The following is a 24,204-nucleotide window of genomic DNA, read 5'->3' on the forward strand; positions in this document are numbered from 1 at the left end:
CCAATATGTATACTAGTGCAGTAAATGTGATGCACGCATATGTAGCTATCATATGGATACCTCGTATGCATGTTAATATTAGATGGGTCATTACACACATGACCAGGTACAAGAAGAATTTCAGCCACCTAAAGGAGAAGGACATGTAGTTTTAGATTCAGCTAGGAGATGATGGCATGTATGCAACTAGTGGAGTTGGCACTGTCAATTTTCAAAGGGAGTCAAGTAATCCTCTTCATCTCAAAGATGTCCTCTATGTTCCAAGATTAAAACAGAATCGTGTTTCAGTAGCTACCCTTGAGGACAAGGGTTATGGTGTCATCTTCAGCAGAGGTAAGGCTTACCTCCAACACGTACCTTTTAGATGTAAAAAGCAAATAGGTGTGACGGTGAAGAATCTCTACAAGTTGCAGGCATAGACAGGCATAACCTTGAGCAAAAAGGAAAGAAGTTCTCAGAAATGAAAAGTGATAGTTGAGCGAGCGCAGGACAGAGCTCCCAATATGGAGCCTCAGTCAATATCTCAGTTTGAGTCTAGGCTAGTTGGCGGCTGGGTCGACCAGTGGTATGATCAGAACCATGGCCCAAGGCAAGTGGAGGCAGCCACTCAGTCCGTGACACCCAGTATAGCTAGAGTTCAAGCCAAGTGGGCAGAAGATCTGTTTACAGAAGATCAAGAGAGAGTTGGATCTTCCTGTATCACCTTTAGCCAGAGTAAGCAGTCACAGAGGTACATTGGGTACATGGCACTTATCATTGAAGTGATGGACTCGCAGAGCATGGTTGGAAAGAACAGGTCTTTAGAACAAATTCTACGGGAGAAAGAAGGGATGTCTTCTAGTTCAGAGGGAATAACTACAGCAGCGGAGAACATAGTAGTGTTGGAGACAAATCGAGGTGTACCAAAGGTCTTCTTCTTGTCTTGTTCCTTAGTCAAGAAAGACCACAAACAATCTTCCTTTTAGCATGCATGAGTTACTAGGAAATAAGATGAGTCACAGAGCACTTAACTCATGCACAGGAGTTGGAGGCTTAGTTTTGCTTGTCTCCAAGTGCGAGGTTATTTTTGGGAAAGAATGAGTTAGTGAGCTTCAATTTCTAATTGAGACAGCACGAGTTAAAAGAGTCCATTTGACTCAGTTAACAAATCAATCACAAATCCGAGTTCTAAAAATACACTTGCCAGATTTAGCACAATTGAATTGCATAAAAGGAGGATGAAGGCACAGAATTCAATCAATTGTTTTGTGTGCACAAGGTTGTGAGACAAGACAATAGCTCACGAGTTTGTGAGAGATAGCACCAGGATGTGTGTGAGGAGAGATTGTAGTGGAACAAGGTATTTAGGAGCAACCTATACACAGTCTCGACACAGAGAATTTGCTTGCGGAAGTGCGCTAGGAATTAGGAGAAACTCGTAGATAATAGGGGCCTTCTTAGTGCTAAGAAATAGGAGATTTCCAGCGAGATAAGAGCAAAGGTTATGAAAGGAAATAGAGGATCTAGTTCAAGTTCTTGCAAGGAGGTTTTCAACTAAGTACTAGCAGAGAGAACAGTCGTGTTTTCTGTGGAAACAATTTGCCTTGTAAAGAGATCAATTGCTCTATTTTTTGTCAATAAAATTCTACAGCAAAGCAAAGGGTTTTCTCAGTTGGGTTCCCTAGAAAATTATTGTGTCTCTTGTGTAATTGTGTCTTTATCTCTCTGTGTAATTCTGTTGCTTTTATTGTTGAGAAGTTTTGTGTCTTGGTGAAAAGAAAAGTAGTTTCAGATTGTTCACTCAAGCAACAAGCAAAATTTCAAGGAAATTGAACATTGTGCATAGCCTTTTGCAACTAAACAAACCTTGTACTTATCAATTGTGCCACCTGATTTAACCTTGGTTTTATAAACCCATTTAGTGCCAACAACATCTCTTCCTTTTGGTAATTTGACCAAGTCCCGTGTATCATTTTTCACCAAGGCATTTAATTATGCTTCCATAGCTTCATTCCACTCTTTCTTTTTTTATGCTTTTGCATAATTCTATTGTTCATCCATTTTCATTACTTGTGCCATAAGTGCATAATTTACTAGAGAACTTTGAGATCTGGTAACCCTTCTTTCAAAATTTCTATCCAGCATATTGCTTTCTAAATGGACCCTTTCTAACCACTTAGGCTTTGATGCAAGAGTATCAGATTCCTCATGCAATGATTCTAATTTTGTAATAATTAGTTGGACTTTAGAAACATCATCATCGAATATTATGGATTAGGCTGGAAAAAAAAAAGTAGTCTTAGTTTTGATTTTTCCAAATTAGTTACTAAAATAATGGGTCTTATCCACTTATTATGGATCTTGATCCTATTTCAGATTTACAATGATTTTTATAAATTAGTAAGTATGTTGAGAACTAGAGAAGGATTGGAAGTATGAGTGTAAAAGGAGGAGAAAGCTAATTCATTCCATTATGAATCCTCTCTTGATTCATGGAAGGAAAAAATTATCTTGTTGCAATATATTTTTCAAGATATGATATTGTTTTGGTTTTGGTGGAGTATTGTACAGGCAGTGCACTTACTCTTTGAATTGATGCATATTCCAAGCAACCATTTGTTGCTCCTTATTACTCTATGAAAATTGTGTGTGAGTGATAATCTTGTTGCAATGAAGATGCATGCATAGAGGAAACTCGATAATTTCTAGTGTGGTTAATTTATGATTGTTAATTCAGTATTACATCATGGAAAATTAAACATTGGAAGGTAGTATGGTGAATGATTCCAATTGGTTGTTAAGTCTTCGAAATCATATTGTTAAAACCAGAGTTTAGCTATCAATTGTTGAGGAAATAGAATGGATATGAAGGGGTTTATTTATTTATTTTCAAATCAGATTGCAATATCATTGAATGATTGTGGAAACTTTGGTATTGAAGACAAATTGTTTTCTGAAAAATAATTTGTCAAAACCTTGGCATCAATTGGTATCAGAGCAGCAACAATAGTTATGGCAAATCGAAAAGGAGCAGCAAGAGGAGCAGCTCGGGGAGCACAAGTTACCAGGGCCTGTAGCAAATATGGCTTTGCAGGTAGAATTGCAAAGTCTTCAAGAGAGGATGATAGCGATCGAAGTTGCACAAAAAAGAGGAACTGACATGGGAGATGTCAGTGATGTTGAAGAAGAGGCTTCTAGTGAGGAAGAAGCAGAGGAAACAACAGAGGAGAAAATGTTGAAAATTTTCGCCAAGATGTCTGCCAAGCCAAAAATGGAAGTACCATTATATGAAGGTAACTTGAATGTTGATGAGTTAATGGATTGGATACATGCATTAGATAAATACTTTGATTATGAGGATGTTGACAAGGATAAGCAAGTCAAGTATGCAGTGACTAGACTTAAAGGACATGCAGCCCTATGGTGGGACGAGGTACAAGTTGAACGAAGGAGGAAAGGAAAAGCCAAAATTAAAGATTGGGACAAGATGGTGTCAAAACTTAAAGGTAAATTTTTACCTAAGGATTATCGTATTAATATTTTTAAGCAATTACAGAACCTTAAACAAAAAAACATGATTGTTAAAGAATTCACTGAGGAATTTTACAAATTAAACATTAGAGCTAGACATGTAGAAGAGAATGATGAAAAAGTTGCAAGATACATTACTAGCTTAAGGTTTGAAATTCAAGATGAAATTAGCTTGTTGCCTTTGAAAATTGTGGAAGATGCATATCAAGCAGCTTTGACAGCAAAAGAGAAGATTGCCCAGAAACAAAAACTGAGGAGTAGAGGAAGAAGTCTTGTAAAGGATAAACAACAAACCAGCAGACACGAAGTTTAGTCTCCAATGGAAGAAGGAATTTCTAGTAGTCAAACACCAAGAGAGTGATTTTAGAGGGAGGAGATCATTTTCCAAACGCAGAGGTCGAGGAAGAGATTATCAACCCAGATGTTTCAATTGTGGACAATTAGGACACATGTCTTGGGAATTCCCTAAACATAGATCAGCAAGCCAATGGGGTGTTCATGTGACTGAGGCAAAGGGGAGGGGGGTGGAGATCTAGTTGCAGTTGTAAATGCTCCTGAGGAAAGCGAATCTTTGTTATTAAAAAGAGTGTTGATCGAAGCAAAAAAAGAGACCAAAGAACCAACTCAAAGGAGGAATTTGTTCAGAACTATGTGTAAGTCCAACGGAAGTCCTTGGCAATATGACAGGGACATAACACATAATGGCAATAAAAACAATCACAGTTTTGAGAAAGATGGGAAATTACATACACTTCTACCATTAAAGGATGCAAGCAATAATCAGGTGTTAATGTTGGATAACAAAGAATTTTTCAAGGATGAAGTAGAATGCAAGAAATGTGAACTAGTAATTGAGGTAAATCACTTGTCTTCTAAAAAGCAAGATTTGTTCAATGAATATGAGACTATGATAATCAATGAAATGTTTATGGTAGAAAATAGAAATCAGCCAAGAATATCCATGGCAGAAATGGTTATGAATGAAGAGATTTTAATAAATGAACAGCAGAAGAATGTCAAGGAGAATGTTGCTTTGGAAACCAATGAAAAGTTAATGTGTGAAATCTCCAAATTCCAGATCATAGTGCAAAATCTTTTGGGCACGAAATGGAAGCGGTCAATAGAGCAAGTACCTTGGGAACCATAAAGAAAAAAAATTCAAATTAATTCTAACATGTTTGTTTCATGTGCAGGAAAGATGGTTTCAATTGTACAGGTTCAAGTCCTTCCAAAGAAGTTCTTGAAAGAATTAGCTAGAAGAATTGAGAGAGCTAAGTTTCCAAGAGAATACCAAAATAGTCTTCATTTGTTTAATGGAGAACCTTGGGATGTCGAAGGAAATTTAAGTCATCATGAAAAATTTCAGCCAAATACAAGTTATGACAAAGGGTTAAAGATCTCCTGAACAGGAGTCTAGGAATATTTTGTTCTTCAGGAGTCTGATGCAAGAGCATCGGAAAGCTTTTATAAACTTTATTAGATATTATTTTTTGAGGAAATCGGATTCCTCATGCAATGATTTTAATTTTGTAATAATTAATTAGACTTTAGAAACATTATCATCTGTGTTGCATGGGTACCTGCACCCGGGGGTGGGGTTCTCGAACCCGTCCCAGGTTCCCGCACCCAAGTACCAGATTCGAGTACGGGTTCTTCCCAGACGAACCCAGAAGAACCGGGTTCTTCCATGAAGAACCGGGTTCTTCAAAAAAAAAATTGGGTTCTTTTCCTTTAATGGGTTCTTGGGTTCTTCGGGTTCTTTGGGTTCTTCATAAAAAAACTATATTAAAATTTTAATTTTCAAATAATTTTTTTTTATTGAAATTTAAAAAATAACTTATAACAAAGCTAAAACTTATAACAAAACCTAAAAAACCCTAAATCAGTTCTTGTAAATCAATTTGGAATGAAACATTCTTCCACGGTCCTTACCATCAAAACCTGTGTTGCACGGGTACCCGCACCCAGTTTTTTAAGTTTTTTACAAGTCGTGTTTTTTAAGAATTCTTATAAATCAATTTGGAATGAAACATTCATTCCCGAGCCAAATAACCATCAAATTATAAACTGTAAATGCACACATACAGGTTCAAACATTTTCGGTCAAATAGAAAGTAGGATTGAGACCAGCCATAAGTTGTAATCAACTGATGTTGTTAAATGGCGAAGGGCTATTTTGGACAATGGCTAAATTAAGTATCAAAATCTGCCAATTTCTCACAACATTCTGATAACATCATGTTAAGATTAAAACTAGGAAAATATGCCTAAATCATATATGGTCTCTACAGACTTGTACACCAAGTAATCTCTAAAAACTGCGAAGATGTTTTATTTTATATAATTAATATTCAGGCAGAGCTTCACACTCAAAGACAAACTATCCCTCAAGCCATCAGATGGCTACTGTGCATTTTATTGGGAAACAAAGACTGATAAGCGTGTTTTGTGGAAGGGTAAGGCTGCCACTGTTTTTGGGATTGCTTTACCACAAAGCACGCCATGCATGGGGCAGGTGGATGATTAGACATCAAGAAAATTCTAGACCACTATCAAGTTGAGAAGAATCTCCTATGAAAAAATTGTGTTTTTATATGGGAGAGACTAAACATTCAAAGCAAAGTTACAAGCTCAAGCTCCAGCCAGAATGAGCAATTTCAATAAGGAGAGAAGTTGTCTTGAAATTAGAGCAGGAGGCAGAAATGCTAACACTCCTTGGCTGTCTAGGAGGAAGGGTCTGTACGACCACAGCCTGATTCATTGATAGGCATCCTTGCAAATGAACCTAAGCTGCATAGTTATTTTAAAGCATGTGTGTGACAAAATCTGTCCCAAGTTTCACCAAAATAGTTGAGTCTAGCATTTATCCTAGTATGTATTTTGAATTTTCAGTTTTAGTAGTAGCCTTGAGCTCTCTCACATAGCTGTCAGAGTGTCATGGTTACACGGAAAAGATTCAAAAGAACAATTTTTTGGTGATAAATTTTGAAATATCAATGTCAATGTTGAATGTTCAATGATTTGCATGTTTAAATGATTATCATTAAAGTTTTCTTGTTTAAAGTTGAAAAAATATACAAATACAAATTTCATATATATTATTAATTATGAATTTATAATTTATAAAATATAATTATTAAAATTTAATATTATTATATTACCCGACGAACCCACGCACCCTGTTTCCAAAAATGCCGTCCCCGTCCCCGCACCCACGTTTCCTGGCAACATATATTATCATTGAATATTGTGGATTAGGCTACAAAAAAAATTAGTCTTAGTTTTGATTTTTCCAAATTAGTTACTAAAATAATGGGTCTTATCCACTTATTATGGATATTGATCCTATTTTACATTTATAATTATTTTTATACATTTATAATAATTTTTATAATTAGTAAGTCTGTGGAGAACTAGAGAAGGATTGGGAGTATGAGTGTAAGAGGAGGAGAAAGCTAATTCATTCCATTATGAATCCTCTCTTGATTCATGTAAGGAAAAAACTATCTTGTTGTAATATATTTTTCAAGATATGATATTTGTTTGGTTTTGGTGGAGTATTGCAAATGAATGTATAAGCAGTGCACTTACTCTTTGAATTGATGCATATTCCAAGCAACCATTTGTTGCTCTTTCATTACTCTGTAAAAATTGTGTGAGTGATAATATTGTTGCAGTTAGGATGCATGCATAGAAGAAACTCAATAATTTCTAGTGTGGTTAATTTATGATTGTTAATTCAGTGTTACATCATGGAAAATTAAATATTGGAAGGTAGTATGGCAAATGATTCCAATTGGTTGTTAAGTCTTCGAAATCATATTGTTAAAACCAGAGTTTAGCTATCAATTGTTGAGGAAATAGAATGGATATGAAGGGGTTTATTATTATTTTTTTCAAATCAGATTGCAATCTCATTGGATGACTGTGTAAACTTTGGTATTTAACACAAATTGTTTTCTGAAGAATAATTTGGCAGAACCTTGGCATCATATTTCCTCTTAACTTCATCTCTCTTTATACATTTGGAATTCAATTCATCACCAATATCCAATGCATGTTTCCTCAAGTTAAACTGTACATATTTTGGCTAATAAATTCCCTGCTCATCAAACACAACATCTCTGATATTATCACCTTCTTTGCTTGAGGATCAAACAACCTATAACTTCTTGTTTCAATATTATATCCAATAAAGATACACTTCATGCTTTTATCATCCAATTTCTTCCTCTTTTCCTTGGGAACACATGTATATCAGTACAGCCAAAAACTTTCATATGTGCAAGACTTGGTTTGTATCCCAACCATGCTTCTTCTAGAGTCAAATTCAACACTGTGTTTGTAGGTCATTCGTTAAGAGTGTATATTGTTGTGTTCTGCTTCGACCCAAAACTCATTTCCAAGAGACTTAGTTTTTAACATGCTCCTAGCCATTCCAACTATGGTTTTGTTTTTCCTTTCTATGACCCCATTTCTTTGAGGAGAGTATGAACTGGTAAACTCTTGCTTTATTCCATAATTTTCCATTCATCCTGCAATAATTAAAAAACTCATTTGACCCATATTCTCCCCCATTATTTGTTTTTAGGGTGAGAATTTACAAACCACTTTGTTTTTCAACTAAAGCCTTAAACTCAAGAAAGTGAGAGAATACTTCATACTTCTCATGCAAAAAGAATACCCAAGTCTTCTTGGAATAATCATCAATGGAAGTAAGAAAATAGTGTGTCTTTCCAAAAGACGCAATCTTCATTGGACCACACAAATATGAATGCACCAACGCTAGATATTCTCTAGCCTTCCATGTTCTATTTGAGAAACTTTCCCTATGTTGTTTCCCAAAAATACACCCTTCACATACTTCATCATCCAACTTGATATAAGGAAGACCATTCATTGTCTTCTGCTTTCTTAGCAGCACCAAACTCTGAAAATTCAGATGTCCCATCCTTAAATGCCAAAGCTTACTATTTGCTTCCTTTGTTGCATTCAAACTTTGTGAATTACTCGAATCAAAGGAGAGCTTGAAAATCCTATCTTCAGTCATTTCTCCTCATGCTACAACTGCAATTTGATTCAACTTATACATGATTAAGCACTCTTTATTATCAAACACTAACTTGTAGTTTTGCTCCATCATCTGCCCTATAGAGAGTAGGTTCTTCTTCAATGTCAATGTTAACAAAGTGTCCTCAATAAACATCTTCTTTACATGCAATTTTGGTATTGCAACTGTGTCCTTCCCTTTCACTTCAAAAACACTATCATCACCAAACATGACTTTACCAGTATAATTGTCATTAATTTTGGTAAACAACTCCTCTTGAGATGTCATATAAGTTGAACACCCCGAATCAATATATCATGCTCCACTTTCTTCACCATGTGCCATCAAACTTGAAATAAATAACTTCTCATTCTTAGTTTCGTCAACAACTATATTGACACCTTTTGGCTCCATATATCGCATTCTTGCATAACAATCTCTTTCAAGATGGCCAAATTTTTGGCAATAATAACATTGTGGTCCTCCATCTCTTCCTCGTCTTCTGTTGGGAGATCCATCTCTGTCGTTTCCTCTAAACTAATTGGGACTCCTTCCTCTGCCTATCGAAGAAGATGCATTACCTTGTGAATTATGTTGATTTCTATTTCGATTCTAATTTTAACCCCTACTTCCTCTTCCTCTCTGCCTTGTAGAAAAAGCATGTTCCACTTCCTTAGATGGTTTATTTTCTTCCACGGTTAACAAGAATCAATTCAATTCATCAATTTTCATTGTATTTAAGTCTTTGAAGACCATTATACTGGTGGTGACCATCTGGGTAGAACACTTCTTAAAATCTTCTCAATCAGCTACCTTTCTGGGACATCTTCACCAAATGACCTCATATGATTAACAAGATATTTCATTTTTGTGATGTAATCATGAATGGATTCATTGCTTTGCATATGGGCATTTTCAAAATTCCTCCTTACTGTTTGCAATTTAGCTACAACCACACCTTCATATGTGTTCTTTGAAATATCCCATGCTTGTTTGGAATCTGGATGATACTACATTGATTCTTGGAAATATATATTCTTCAATAGCGCTCCTGATAAGTTAAAGTGCTTCATTATCTTTCTTAATAAGTTCTTTTAAAGATTTTTTATCATCATCACTCAATGCTTTGAATTCATCAGGAGAAGGCACAGTATATCCATTAGTTACAAGTTCCTATATATATTTAGTGATGAATATAGGTTGCATGTGTTTGCTCCAATAAAAATAGTTTGTGCCAACAAGTTTAAGCAACACAATAGTGTTTGTCGCAATGAGGAGAGTAAGAGAGAGACAGAGAGAAAACACACAATGTGTCCCACTTCGACCCAGGACAAGAACCAATGTCCCAAAACTTGGGACTTAACAACCACTACAAAATTATCCTTTTATTACTTTCGGGGTACAATAAATGAATCTCAACACAATTCAAGAAGGGATAAACCCTTTACAAAATATTTGTGCCCAAAAATATTTCACAAAATAAGAGATTATAATCTCTTATATGCTTATAAACTCATTTCTATTCTCTCAATCATTAATTATCTCTCCTCATAAATCTTACATTAAAAATATATTAGGAAATAATTAAAAGGGAGAATTTAACATTCTCACTCCACTTTTCATATTCACTCCAAATTTTAAGTGCACCATAAAAAACAAACATTTATATTTAAAACTTCATGCCCTTCAAGATTTTAAAACTACATGCCCAACTAGAAAAGGTCACCAGTCAAAGAGAATTAGCTCTTAATATTTAAAAAAAAAAAAACTTCATGGCCAACATTTCTCCAACGACCCAAAAAAAATCACATTCACTCCATGCTTAGATTTTACGTTCACCATAGTTCATGCATATCATTTAATATTTAAATAAAATTAAAAATTAGAAATATATAAAAAACCATGCATAAAACTCTACGCAAGTTCACATGCCTTATATGCATGACAACTCCTCACAAATCTGCAAGTCCTTCACACAGCAGGTTCATTCATTCTAGGCACCAATCCACGCAACATTTACATAAGCACACAATGAGACACCAATCGAGGCAGCAATCTACAAAAGCACACAATCAGACACCAATCTAAGCAGCAATCCACATAGGCACATCCAACATCCAATGATTTACACAGAATGTTTCTACAACTCCACAATTGGCTCCACATATATCCTCTTCTCTTCCACTACAGGAAAACTTCATAACACAAGTAGACTATTGTAGGCAGATTTCTTATCACTTCGTACGAATTTTCACACACTCTTAATGCAGGTAGATTTCTCCTCCACGCAAATGGGACTTCAACACTCTAGAGCAAATCTGGTTCACCAGCCATTATATGGATCCATAAATCCAACACTATACGACCCACTCACATTTTTCACAAAACTCTTTGGCTCTGGGCAATGGCTCTGATACCAAATGAGGAAGAAACACAAGCAAAAACTCAATAATAACGCACACACCGACTCTAACAAACTTCATCATCAAAGGCATATATTTATACATGAGGAGAGGTTTCGGGAATCTATCATCTCCACAAATATCTCAAGCAATCACTCCACCAATCTCTCATCAACAAGTCCACAAATCTCTCACAAAATAACAACATTACAAATAAATCATTATTCCAAAATCTCAAAAGAGGGCTCCAACTTAGTCCTCTTCCCTAATGGAATATGGACAAAACCTAGACTACCAAATATATGAAGGTGTCTCACCTCTGGTCTGACTCCTGTAAAAGCATCTTGTCCTCAACTACCCTGTGAGGACTCCTATTTTGCAGGTATATTGTTGTATTGCAGACCTCTACCCACAAGAACATAGGCAAGTCTTGATCATGGATCATTGCCTTCAATGCTCTAACTATGGTCCAATTCTTCCTCACTGCAACCACGTTCGGTGGAGGGTTGTAAAGCATTGTGAGTTCTCTCTTGATTCCTATGTCTCTGCAGAAACCCTTGAACTCATTGGGTATGTTGGAAAAACTGAGGGGGGTGAATTAGTATTTCACTTAATTTGATTAATTAAATATCATTAGCATCAAATTATATAACCACATCACATCACATGAACCGGACACAAGAATTTTACATGGAAACCCAATGCGGAAGAAAACCACAAAATGCTTTCTAATATATTTGATGAGTACAATGATTTATCAACACCGACTGAAGGGAAGCACCAACTTCCTATGTTGGGTATGTTGGAGAAGCATTCAGGTTTGTCAAGAAGCACCAACTCCCTGAAAGGATGCACCGACACCTTCGCAGTACCAGCACCAATGAGAAGGATGCACCAACACCCTGCTTGCATCAATTTGTTGCACTAGTAAAACCCTGCCACCTTGAAGTGTCCTCAAGCACCAACGTGAAAGAGACTTCAATCTCCGCTTTGCACTACCCTACCACCCTGAAGATAAAAGAATTTGTGGGCTCTCGTACCAAGGATAATGACCCACTTATAAATATTCTCAGTCCCCTTTATCCAATCATTGTCATAGCAATGTCAATTCAAATCTAATAATCAACTGTCTCGATTGAATCTTACACAATTAGATCTGGCTTCAAAAACTTAATCAAATCTCCCTTAACAACAACATTCAAATTTGTTGTGATGAATCTGATATATTATAGTTGTAGATCTACCCCTTTTAAGAATTGACTCTCTGACCATTCTCATCCGGATATTAGACAAAATCTCATCAAAATTATTGATCTTACTATCAGTAAAGTGCAATCATGCACAGTCAAGTGCAGACCTTAAAAATGTACAAAACTTAATGATGCATAGGTTTTCACCCCACAATTATAACAAGAGAGATTCTGGCACATAATAGAAATTGAAGAATCATACCTCATATCACATCCCTTTGGAGCGGGTTTGGTCATGCTACAGGAAACTTGATTTTGATCATGAACCTCAATCCTGCCGCCACCTAAGTATGCCTCCTTTCCTCAAGGATTTTCCTCAATCATACCTTCAGATTTTCTACTCGCATTTGCTTCAGAATGAACCTCAAATCTGCCCCTCCTCCTCCAAATCTCAAAGAATGACAACCTATTCTCGGTGGTGTGGTGCACAATAAACCAACTTTCCTAAATCCTCCAATTCCAATTTGTCTATAGATAGTCTTCTATCAAGAGTTTCTTTACTTCGGCCTCAAACGGTACGAGAGATCCACTTACATTGAGTATAGAGTCAAAGGTTATAACCTCCCAAAATCGGTTGACAATTACACCAAGAGACCTTGAGCACTTCTCCTCGAGCATCTTTAGTTGAGACACCCTTGCTAGCTCTGAGGATCTTGACCAAGATTACTTCTTCATTGTGGTTTCCAACTTTGCATCTCCTATTGGATGATAGACTATAGTTTCCAAGTCTTAGATCTCATAGTTTAGTTCAAAGAAGTTGCATTCGCACTCCCACTTGTGTATTGGTTTTGATGTACCTAGCAGTCCCTTTGACATATTCTATGCATAGTTTTAAAACTCTGACTTGGTATCGACTTGGCCTAGTTGATTTCAATGACTCAATCTTTGTAAAAAATACATTAAATATTTATTGTTTTATGAAAAAACATATTTTTAAAGATTTTCATTCATGTTTCCAAACTCAAAGCATTAGAATATAGAGAGAAGACAACATATGATCAAAATATGCTCAAGAATATACCTATTATATCAAAATAGCACCCAGTGCACTGTCTAGTACATGTAATATATAGAGATCATAACAAAAACACAACCAAGGAGGAGGCTCTAAATGGCCTCTACAACAAAACATCACTAGTCGCTACTACTACAAAAGCCAACATCAACTGGCTCAGACTCTGAATCGGAGTCAAACGGGGAAACCCATGGCTCCTCCTCCTCATCAAGATCTCCAACTGCAATTGTAGAAGTAGTAGCACTAGCAGGCGCAACAGTTGCACGTTGAGTTAGACGAGTTATGTGCTTGCGTCGTGGCTAAGTAGAGGAAGTGCCTGCAACTGGAGGACTTGGGGCTGGTACTAGTGGATCTGCATTTAACTAAACAGTCTGTAATGCCTCCATATCTAAATCCAAATCAACACCAATATCCTCATCAGGGTCAAACTATGTTGGTTGACTCTCCCCTAACCAATCTGATGATGGATCAATATCTTCCAACACAATGGGATCTATATCAAATTTTTTGTTCAACAATTGGTTGTCTTAGTTGGAGGTTGTATTAGACGTAGACTAGATCATTTAACCATTTTTTGTCCCAAACGATTTCTCTTCTTCATGTGAATCATCTCAAAGACAGACCAATTGCGCTCACACCCAAAAGCACTGCATGTTTGACTCAAAATACAGATTGCAAAATTCTGCAATTGAGGACAATGGCTACCAAATGCCTCCCACCATTGTGCTGCAAAAAACAAAGTTGTGTAATGAGTTAGCTCAACAAATTATATCCAACTTTCAAAATATAAACAATTTAACAAAATAAGAATTTGAAAATTGAAATTGTTTACCTGGATCATCTGCTTCCCTTGCAATCCTTGCCAGGTTCTTGCCAAAGGTACCTGTGGCTCTACTGAAAGAAGTGATTTGTCGTTGTATCCCTAGTTGCCCCCTCATTAGGGACCATGCACTCAATCAATCAATCTCTAACCTCCCCAGTCAAAGAGCTTTATAATGATACCTTGGGTTCAAGAAAAAACCCTACGGCATGTATAGGGCAATGGAGTTGATTGTTCCATCTTTGATCAATCATTTCCCAAATGGGCCCATACTTAACCACTCTATCCTTGTATGTTGCCTTTATTTGCTCCTTTGCCTGATCCATAACCTCATAAATGAAACCCATAGCCAATCTTTCCCCATCCACCAACCAAAACATCGTAACTTGTGGCTCAACAAGCTTCACAATCTTTGCTGCCTTTTTCCAAAATATGCCTTCATTAACTTTCTTTCTCACATCTTTGCCATCTTGTTTGTGATCCCATTGACATCCATTCCATTCATCACTAGAAAACATCCTCTACAAGTTTCTATGTTGGGAAACCATAGATTGCAATGTTAAAAAATGAGTTGCAAATCTAGTGATGGCAGGCCTAAAAAGATCCTTTCCCACTATGTTTTTCCTCAACAGGTTCAAATTCCATGAGTGATTGTAGATATACTTTGTTATGCTTTTGGCATGCTCTATAACGTTTTTGTTCCAATCTATTTTACCAATATCCTCAAGCAAGGTCTATGCAATGTGCAGCACATGGGGTCCAAAAGATGGTTTTGTGTTTTTCCTCAACATTTTACTAGTAAGAACATATTTAGAGGCATTATCTGTGATGATTTGAACAACATTAGCCACCCCCACCTGTTCAACAACCTCATCCAAACGCTGAAATAACAAGTGTGCATCTTTCACCTTATCAGATGCATCCACTGATTTAAAATACATGGTTCTGTGGGCAAAAGATAAGAAAATGTATGATGGTACGGTTCCTTTGATCAGTCCATCCATCTGATGTGATGGTGATGGTACACCCTGTTTTAACCCATGAGCTTTTGAAATTTTTTCATATGTTCATCAATGGACATAACCTCTTTTTGCAAAAGAGATCCCCTTAACTCATGCATAGTAGTGCCTTTGAAGCCCTTTCCAGCAACAAATATGGCATCAAACATAGGTTCCTAATATGGTGAACGAGACGCATTGAAGGGGATATCAACATCATACCACAATCTAGCTATGTAATCACAGACAGTTTCTCTCAATTCTTTCTTCCAATGGTCATCTAAAGTAAGCTACATTTGACCTCTATTAGCTTGAGGACCATATGCACTATTAGAGGGAGAGGAGGGTGTGACTGCGAAATAACTTTTGATATCACCGTTCTTTTTAATTTTACCCTTACCCTTTTCTTGAATAGACTCCAAAGAGCGAGGAACATAGCGAGAGGGGTTGGATGCGTTAGTGCAAGGGATAAATGAAGAGCCCTCATAATCAAAATTGGGGTTGACAACTATCATGTGTTTTATACTCCTCTACCTCCCTATTTCAGCCTCTATTTCTTTTTGCCTAGCTTTTTCTTTTTCATACTTCTCAAATTTTTCTAGCAACTCCTCCTTAATTTCCCCAATCAGTTTCGCTGATGCTGCACATGGAACAATTTGGCCTCTAATACCAACCAAGTGTTGTTTCAGCTTGTGAATGCCCTCTACCTCCCTTAATTCTTTTATGACAAAATTTGCAATACATTTGATTATCAATCATCTCAACATATGCCCAAGCAACATCTTTCATTCTAGAAGCCATTTTCTGATATTTGGATTTAGAAATGAAAGGACAACTCTAAAAATGAAAAGAAAAGAAAAACAACTCTTCAATGTTCATTTCTTTTAGAAAAATTACTCTTTTCAATTTCCAGATTTGCAACAAAGAAAACAAGGGCAGACTTGAGAAGTGAAAAAAAAATACCTCTAGCCTCCTCAATGCTACTCCAAAATGTTGCTCCAATGATTGCCCAAGAACCTCCTCACTGCTGCTCCAAAAACCAACTCCAACTCTTCACAAACTCCTCACAAATGTTCACACAAATGCAATGAGATAGCTATGAGGAAATGTGAGGGGTTTAGGTCACTTTTATAGGCTTGGGAGAGGGTAGATGCATTGAGGAAAACACAAAACCAAAAACAATTGCCTTTGAAGTCCGAGTTTGCGGCACTTTTCCGCTGTGGACTGGCTCAGCCTGTTTATGACGGACTAGGCTGAGTCGGTGTCTGGCTTGGCCGGTTCGGTAACAGACCAGCCTTCAAACCGGTTTGGCTCGGTCGACCAGGTCGAGTCCAATTCGGACCGACCTGGTTTTAAAACTATGATTCTATGGTCATTTGTCATTGGACCTTAATAAAATCATCTTATCTTTTCTTATCTCCATCTCTAGATTCTATTGTATGTTTGTGCACCCTAAAAATTAAAAATTTTATATTATTCAATACCCAAAGCATGGCGTGGGACATCTGTAAGGGGGAAGCAAAACGAAATTGGAACATCCTTGACACTTGAATCACAGCTACAAGTGATACACTGCCATAGCAAGCCTAATTACACAGTTGGGTGAAAGACATAAGAGAAAACAGCATTAACGTGAAACAGCATTGACCACTGTCAACCATCAATTGATTACAATGCATCTCAAGTTTCAGCCAATTGTAATCTTCATAGGAAAGATCAAGGAAAGTAGTAAAGCTTACAACCTTCATGTTTTGGTATTCCCTTGCTGTATAACTCCACGGGACCTTAATGCACATTATAGAGTTTATTCACCACATAATTATCTTAAACACACAAAGCACTTCTATTATACAATGAAAGAGGACGCAGAGAAAGCATCACTCAGCATTTAGAGTATCAAGCAGACAACTGATACAAGTGGAAAAAAAATATGCTGTTCTCAAAATTATTAGGGTGCCCAAAATACTTTGTTGCAAAACAAATTTAGACAATAAAATACCTGGACCAATATGAAGGGTAACGATACACCCCCAGATGGAGTATTCCCTGAACTATATCTATGCTCGTTTCGTTTCACCAGATTTTGAAGGCCTATAATCTTTGACCAAAAATAACCAAGCATTAATCACCAAATAGAAAGAGCTGGGTAAACAGTAAAATTTCCAAGTGCACTTCTCAAAAAAGAATAAGGGACTCTATTTCAAATCTTCCTTGAAAACAAGTCGAAAATAAAGACAGCAAAACATTGAAGTTAGAAGCCACCAATAAAGAAAGTGAATGAAGTTAAAAAAATGTAAATTCTCTATGCCTAAGCTTAGTTTTACCTCTTATTTCAATTTATCGAAGGGCTTAAAGCAGAAACTTATTAACTGCATACAAACTAAAGAGAATGTCTGCTAAGCATAACCTAGCATTGAGATTTACCTGTTCTTCGAGTTCATGAAAATAAGATGCTTTCTTCTCAATCCTACTTTTCAAGAGCAATTTCTCAGCCTGTATACATCTTTGTATAATTAAATACTTTCCCTGAAGTACACATTAATGATGATATAATATAAAACAAAAACAAAAAAATCTGAACCTACAATACACTCCATATCTTAAACATTATACAGTATTGGACTAAATTATCATTCCCATTGAATGTTTTTTGGCTCCTTTATCATGTCATCACCATAAGTGCATTACATGAATAAAATGAAGTAAAACAGAACCATTACAGAAATTAGGACAGACCTTAAGCTGTTCGACATCATTTATACTTGTCTTAGGCAACCCCTTCCAATGGATTTCTTTTTTCTCCTTTGAAATTATCTCCATTGCCATAAGTACATTCAGCGCATCATAAACCCTTCGCCGAATGTTCTTTTCATCATATTGTTGCTGCATAGCTCCCAAAAGCAGTTTATCTCAGAAAAGAAATCATCCTATCTCTAGAAGTTATCCAGAATTAATTCAAAACTTGAGTTTTTCCACAATCCAAAGAACTATTCCAGTGCCAAAAATAAAGCAAAGGCAATGTCAACAAGGCATCTACCCGGTCCGGTGAAACAAGAGTGCTGTCCAGATTTGCATATTCAGCTACAAGTTCATCTGCAACCTGACAATTCAAACATAGATTATCCAATATGATCAAAATAAGACCATTGGTTACTCGATAGGAATAACCATTCATGCTTAGAACACGAACTTTGAGGGAAAATGTCTTAAAAAGGTGAAGTAAATTCCAAGCTGTTGAATGCATTATTGTCTTCAAACAAAAAAAAACACAGTAGATTAAGGCATTCACTCACCTACTCCAAAGAATAACAGAATTAGTATCAACACAAGCATATCAAGCACTTAACCCAAAAGACAACCATTCGCATTAGAAGATGAGTAGTGGATCAAGAAAGAGATAGGATATTTGTATAAAAGATCTAGCATATACACACAGCAGCATTATATTCTCTAATGTTATAAGAAGTCCCTCCTTCAGCCAAGTCCCAAGGGTTAGCTCAATCAATTGAACCATACAACCAAGGCATTTTGCCGACAAGGAGGCTATAGATCATGTTGCCGCAAAATCTAGCAAGCCCAGTGCAAAGCCTTATTGGGTGGGACCATATCTTATGGCAAAAAGAGAAAGGGTTACCACTGTCACCTCAGCAACCTTTCTCCTTCTCTTTAGTGGAATTAGGCCACATGGGAGGCTTCCCCAAATCACCTAGAAATATATGCTAAAAGGTCCATTGTTGGGTAGAGTACCGGCAAAGGCCTAAGATGGCCTAGGTGTTCTATAATGGAGTTCAAATACTCTATCTCTAAACAAAGAAATAGGCTGCTATAAGTTAGGGCTTGGAAGATACGCAATGATGAGGCACTCAATGTCATATAGCAGCCCAAGAAAAGATCTTAGAATGATATTCAACAACCAAGGATCAAGATCTTCCTATAAAGACTAAAGTTAGACTAGGGAAATTATTTCTATGGCTGTTACGTATGCATAAACAGCAAAAGGGAGAGTGGCTGCCCTAGAAACCCTAGTGGCTGCCCTAGCCAACTAGGAGAGAGAAAAAGGAGATAAATTTTAATTGAATTCATAGATGGTCAACACACTAAGGATCAGTGTCTATCTAGGGTTTAATGGAGCCTTTAAGGTAAAATTTCAAGGGAAGGACCATGATGGAGTAAGGGGGGATGCCTAGGGCATCCACTTTTAAAACCCCAACTATTATTTTTGTGAGGGGAGAAATTAAATATAGGGTCTGCACACTAAGAGTTTCCCTATAGGCCCTAGAGAACAAGTACACATGTAATAATGAAGCAAGATTTCAACAATAATTAAGCATTTAATCATAGCATAATAGAAACCCTACTTTAAACATTCAACACACAAAATATCAACGATAAGACAATAAACCTACAAAACTCTCCACAAAATGCACTTCTTTCAATCCTAGAACAATGTCTCCATGCAAAAATCACATCCACAAGAAAGTCGCACCAATAAAGATCACATCTTGCCCATAATAGCAAAAGAGACTAGCTCAGACTCTCTTAGAAAGGAAAAGGATTCAATGTGTGATGATCCCAAATGAAATGAAGGGGGTCTATTTGTATGAGACCTATCCCACTCATTCCTACAATAATACAACTAAAGAAGCCCTAATGACAAGTTTACTTCAAGTGTTGCACACGATAGAGGTTACAAACCAAACTCATAGATCAAAAACATAACAAAAATGCCATAAATGCCCACACATGTGGTAGAAGGACCTCCTCAAGCATGACATCATCCTCCAAATGAGCTCTAAATGCCACAAATAAGTGTCATCTAGGCTAATGAGTGCTCCATACTCCAAGATGTAGCTCCTAGATCATGGGCATGCCTCCAAAATGCCTCCATACCAACACATCATATCCATGGTGTCAAACGTCACCCTCCAAAGGGCAACAGGGGTGACATGGCACTCACTCACTCAAGCGTTAAGGATGAAAAGAAGCATGCAAGTCCTCCCATATCATCACAAGGATGACCATCATCATCCAGGCTCCAAAACAAGTGATGCCCATCAAACAGTGTTAAGGCCAACCTGAGGGCATCCTGGGTCCACTAAGCACATCATCAATATCTGCAGCAACAAGCTTCATGGGCTTAGAATTTCAGCATCTAAGGATACTTTGAAGTGTCAAACATCATGTGGGGTCATCAAGTAGCCCAATGCTCTACTCTGGATAGGCAACACTACATCAACGAAGTCATATTCTCTCTGTAGTATGGGTAAAATAGCGTTTGCAATGCTACTGAGAAAGTAGAGCAATCATCTTAAGAGGCCTTTGTTGCTGTGATGAAACCATCTGACAAAACCCTATTTCCAAATCAAGTGAAAATTAAATATCATTAGGTATAATAACCATAGATGCATCATATTGGACCATACCTAACGTTGGGGGCACAATAATCCTCACATAAAGCTCACCTTCAAATATCTAACTAGATCGAATCCTATAGACAAGTTACCTTTTTATGTTAGAGATGGTTAAATGGATAACCCTACTAGGTGTTTCCAGCCCCTAAAGGGAAGTGAAAATTCCCAAATTAACCCATCAATCCATAGGTGTGTATAAAAATGGTAGCAACAGAGTGGGAATGACTTCACAACAGGGAGCCATAACCAAGTGGTCGGGTAATGGTGGTCCAACATCCTAAGTGTGGTAATGGTGGTCCAACATCCTAAGAGTATAAATGTAAGGAGGGAGAAATCATGGAGGTATGAGTTACCCCTTTACTCAACATGCTTTTCCCACCCCTTTATTACACCTTTTACTTCTTTATGATCTGATTTGATTTGGGTGTATAGCTCAAGAGGTCAAGCTTGCTTTTTGAGATTTGGCATTTAATACCCCTTAATGATGATTCAATTTATAGCTCATTAGGGTTGGGACAATACAAGAGTTCCCCTTTGTAGATGAAGCATCATGTCCTTGAGGTAGTGGATGATGACTAATGAGGGTGGTAGAGCTCATTTAGGCTTTTCCCTGTTGGAGAATGTAACTAGTGTCGATCTTTATAATGAAAGATATTTATTAAAGAATTTATTTTTATTGTTTTATCAAGCATGTTCTCCATGCCTTAGAGGTCAAGAAGAGTCAAAACAATATGTATTTGAATCATGTCATTTGACATTTGAAAAGACAAAAAAATATTTATTTATTTTTATTTTGGTCATTTAAAGACAATCAAAAGGTTCAAGTCGGCCCTCTCTCAGTGAAAGTCAGCATGTGTGGCTATTGGACACCTCTTGGACAGCGATTTAAAGACACCTAGTAGAACTCATTTGGAGGACAAGCAAGTGAGTTACAAGGAGTTTGATATCTAAAATCGGAATAGGATAAGTGAAGTCGAGGTATAGAAGGAATAGAAGAAGTCTACGAGAGAAAACGAACTGAATCCTTTCAACGTGTACTTATCATGCGAAGATCTGAGACTATCTGAAATAGCCAAAGTCAAAGACTACTTGTAATTTGAAGTAGTTGAAGTCTGCAATAGAATTGAAGCTCTCTAATGTTTTCAAATAGGGTCAAAGTTTGAAGCTAATTGCAATCTATAACGGGACCGAAACTCTGAAGTTTTTCTTGAAGCGTATAAACACAACCGGTCTTGAATTTTGCAGCTAAACAGAAATCTTGAAGAAGAGGTTGACTACATCTTGATCCCGATTGACTTCATTTGAATTTGACTTAGAAGGAGGGTTGACTTGGAACCTTTGAAGGAGTCTTTGATCTTGGGTTGGATATCTCATTTTGACTTGATTCAATAAGAAGAGGATTGTTGGGTTTTCCCCCTTGTGGGGTTTTGGCCTGGCTTGAAAGCCTAAATTTATGTGTCTCTTGCTTCTTTGTGATCTTGGAAGAATAGTTTGTGTAATTGCTTGATGAAGAAGGAACAATAAATAACAAAAGAAAGAAGATTAACTCTCACAAGTAATTACCAAGTAAGAAAATCTACATTATCTTTGATTTTCTAACATGGTATCAGAGCTAAGGTGAAGAGGAGACACTCTTACAAGGCAGAGACAAGAAGATCATCATTGTAGCAACTCAAGAAGATCACAATTGTAGTAGGCATAACTGAAGATATCTTTTGGTAGCAGCTCACTTCCAAGTATATATTTCTAATCCTATGGCGTTTATGTGCAAGGAAAGCAATAAACTTAAGGAGAATCCAACTTCAAAGCTTTGAAAAAGAGAATCAACCTAGTTCTTAAAGAAAATGATTTCATGAAATTTGTTCAAGGGAAAGTTCCAATACCAAATGAGAAGGATGCTCAAGAGATGAAAAATATGAAAAAGGGGAAATTAAGGCCCAAAGAATTCTCTCTGAGTCCATTAAAGGCCACCTTATCACTTTCTATCATAATTATCTACATCTAAAGAAGTTTATGATACCTTGGTGAAATTATACTTTCTCAGTACAAGAAGTCGTGATAGCCCTAAGAACTCAACTATATCAATCAAAAATGACAAAAGAAGACACTATAGCTTCTTATTTCATGAAGCTATAGAAAATTTCAGAATTAATTACAGTGGCAGTCAATGCCTTACCTAAAGAGTGGGATGGTTTTGCAAGTAGCATTTGTGCCAAAAAAGAAGCTCCATCATTTGAAGAATTATGGGCTCAATGTACAATAGAAGAATCTCAAACCTATGCAATGAAATCAAGGAAGAATTTGATAAAAAGAAGAAAAACAAAAATAGAGACATGTCCAAAGTTCAGTGCTTTGGTTGTCATGAATATGGACACTATAAGTCAGATTGTCCTAAGAACCCTAAAAATTACAATCAGAAGGAAGGATCATAAGCATTAACGGTTGAAGATGAAGAAGCTCCGAGGAAGTAGAAGGAATATAACAAACACCTCTACCTCTGAAGGATCATAAGAAAAATGATTGGTGTATCATGCACCAGGATTGCAATATTAGTTTACTTTCTTAAAAAATATTCCAGCATATGTAGATAGAAATTTGTCCAGGAGGACATGTTTTGTAGGATAGCTTAGATTTCAAACATCACAAATGCATTTCTTCTCAAGCTCAAACTAGCAAGGCAACATCTAATTTCAAGAGTTGATCAAGAAAGGAGGTAGAGGACGATTTGGTTCTGTTTTTTATCTCATGTTCTAGTACAAAGAAGGAAAGTTGGTCGAGAGTCTAGTCATGATTCTTTGATCAAGAATGAATTTTTGTGCATGAGGCTGAGTAGGGTTTATATGATGAAGAAGGAGTCGAGCTCAAATATTGCAGTTGAGCAAAGGCCATAAAGGGTTAATTGATGAAGATTGTGGAGTTGCGGAAAAAGTGAAGTTCAAGGCCGAGTTTCCTGAAGTAATGTGCAGGTTCCTAAGGCGGTCTGATTTCTGAGTTAAAGTTGTGTTTTCCTCACAGGACCGAGATACTTGCAACCTATGTAGAGTTTGCAAGGAGGATGTATAACAATGTCTTTTGTGGAGAAGAAGTGCAAGTTGATGGATGGTCGTAGCTTGTCATACATGGAAGTCTAAAAGAGAGTTTTGGCAACCTAAGAATAGCACTTATGTGGATTGTTAGTGTTGTCCTCTGAGATAATTCTAGGTTAATTAATCATGCCAGAGCATCTAAAATGTTTTGTTGTTTTAAGGTTTTTTGGATGAACAATGTTATGCACAGTTAAAGACAGGTGCTTAAACCTTAACAATGTTTGTTTGAAAGGCTTGTTTGTTTGTCTCTAAACAGTTAATTGATTTTTAGTTGAATGAATAGCAGAGTTGAAAGGGTTATAACTTACTAAGTATTTAGTTAGTTATAAGACAGTACAAGTAAACAATGTTTACATGCTCAACAAAATGTATTTAATTTTATGAAAATGGGTGTGACAATTTATAGATATAGAGGAGTTTATAATAACAAACAATTCTATAAACTAATCTCTAATTATTGATTATAACTTCACCGGGGATTTCAGATAAACTGACATTCAGTTTAATCTTACCCAAGGTTCTGCATTAAAACATAAATAAATGAAGAATAACATAATGAAATAAAAACATGATAAAGACTCACAAGGAGACAAACTATTTGAGGAATATCCAGAATCCTTTCATTAATTCGAAGCAAATCTCCAGTTTGATTACAATTCTGC

General features: G+C 36.6%; 1 protein-coding gene across 7 annotated transcripts in view; it reads right to left on the minus strand.

Moving 5' to 3' along the window:
• The window catches only part of LOC149199934 (transcription factor-like protein DPB), an 88,412-nt gene that overhangs the window by 16,678 nt on the left and 47,530 nt on the right, over positions 1-24,204 (minus strand). For all 7 annotated transcript variants that reach the window (XM_089402565.1, XM_089402564.1, XM_089402561.1 and 4 more), the window contains 4 exons: positions 18,083-18,145; positions 17,782-17,928; positions 17,470-17,538; positions 17,045-17,143 (listed from right to left, as the gene is read on the minus strand). In XM_089402565.1, the coding sequence (XP_089258691.1) occupies positions 17,045-17,143; positions 17,470-17,538; positions 17,782-17,928; positions 18,083-18,145 (378 nt within the window). The remainder of the gene's footprint in view (positions 1-17,044; positions 17,144-17,469; positions 17,539-17,781; positions 17,929-18,082; positions 18,146-24,204) is intronic.

This window comes from Pinus tabuliformis, chromosome 2_1, assembly GCF_031772625.1.
Source record: "Pinus tabuliformis cultivar Carrire ecotype Pingquan chromosome 2_1, CPIR1, whole genome shotgun sequence".
Classification (NCBI taxonomy): Eukaryota; Viridiplantae; Streptophyta; class Pinopsida; order Pinales; family Pinaceae; genus Pinus; species Pinus tabuliformis.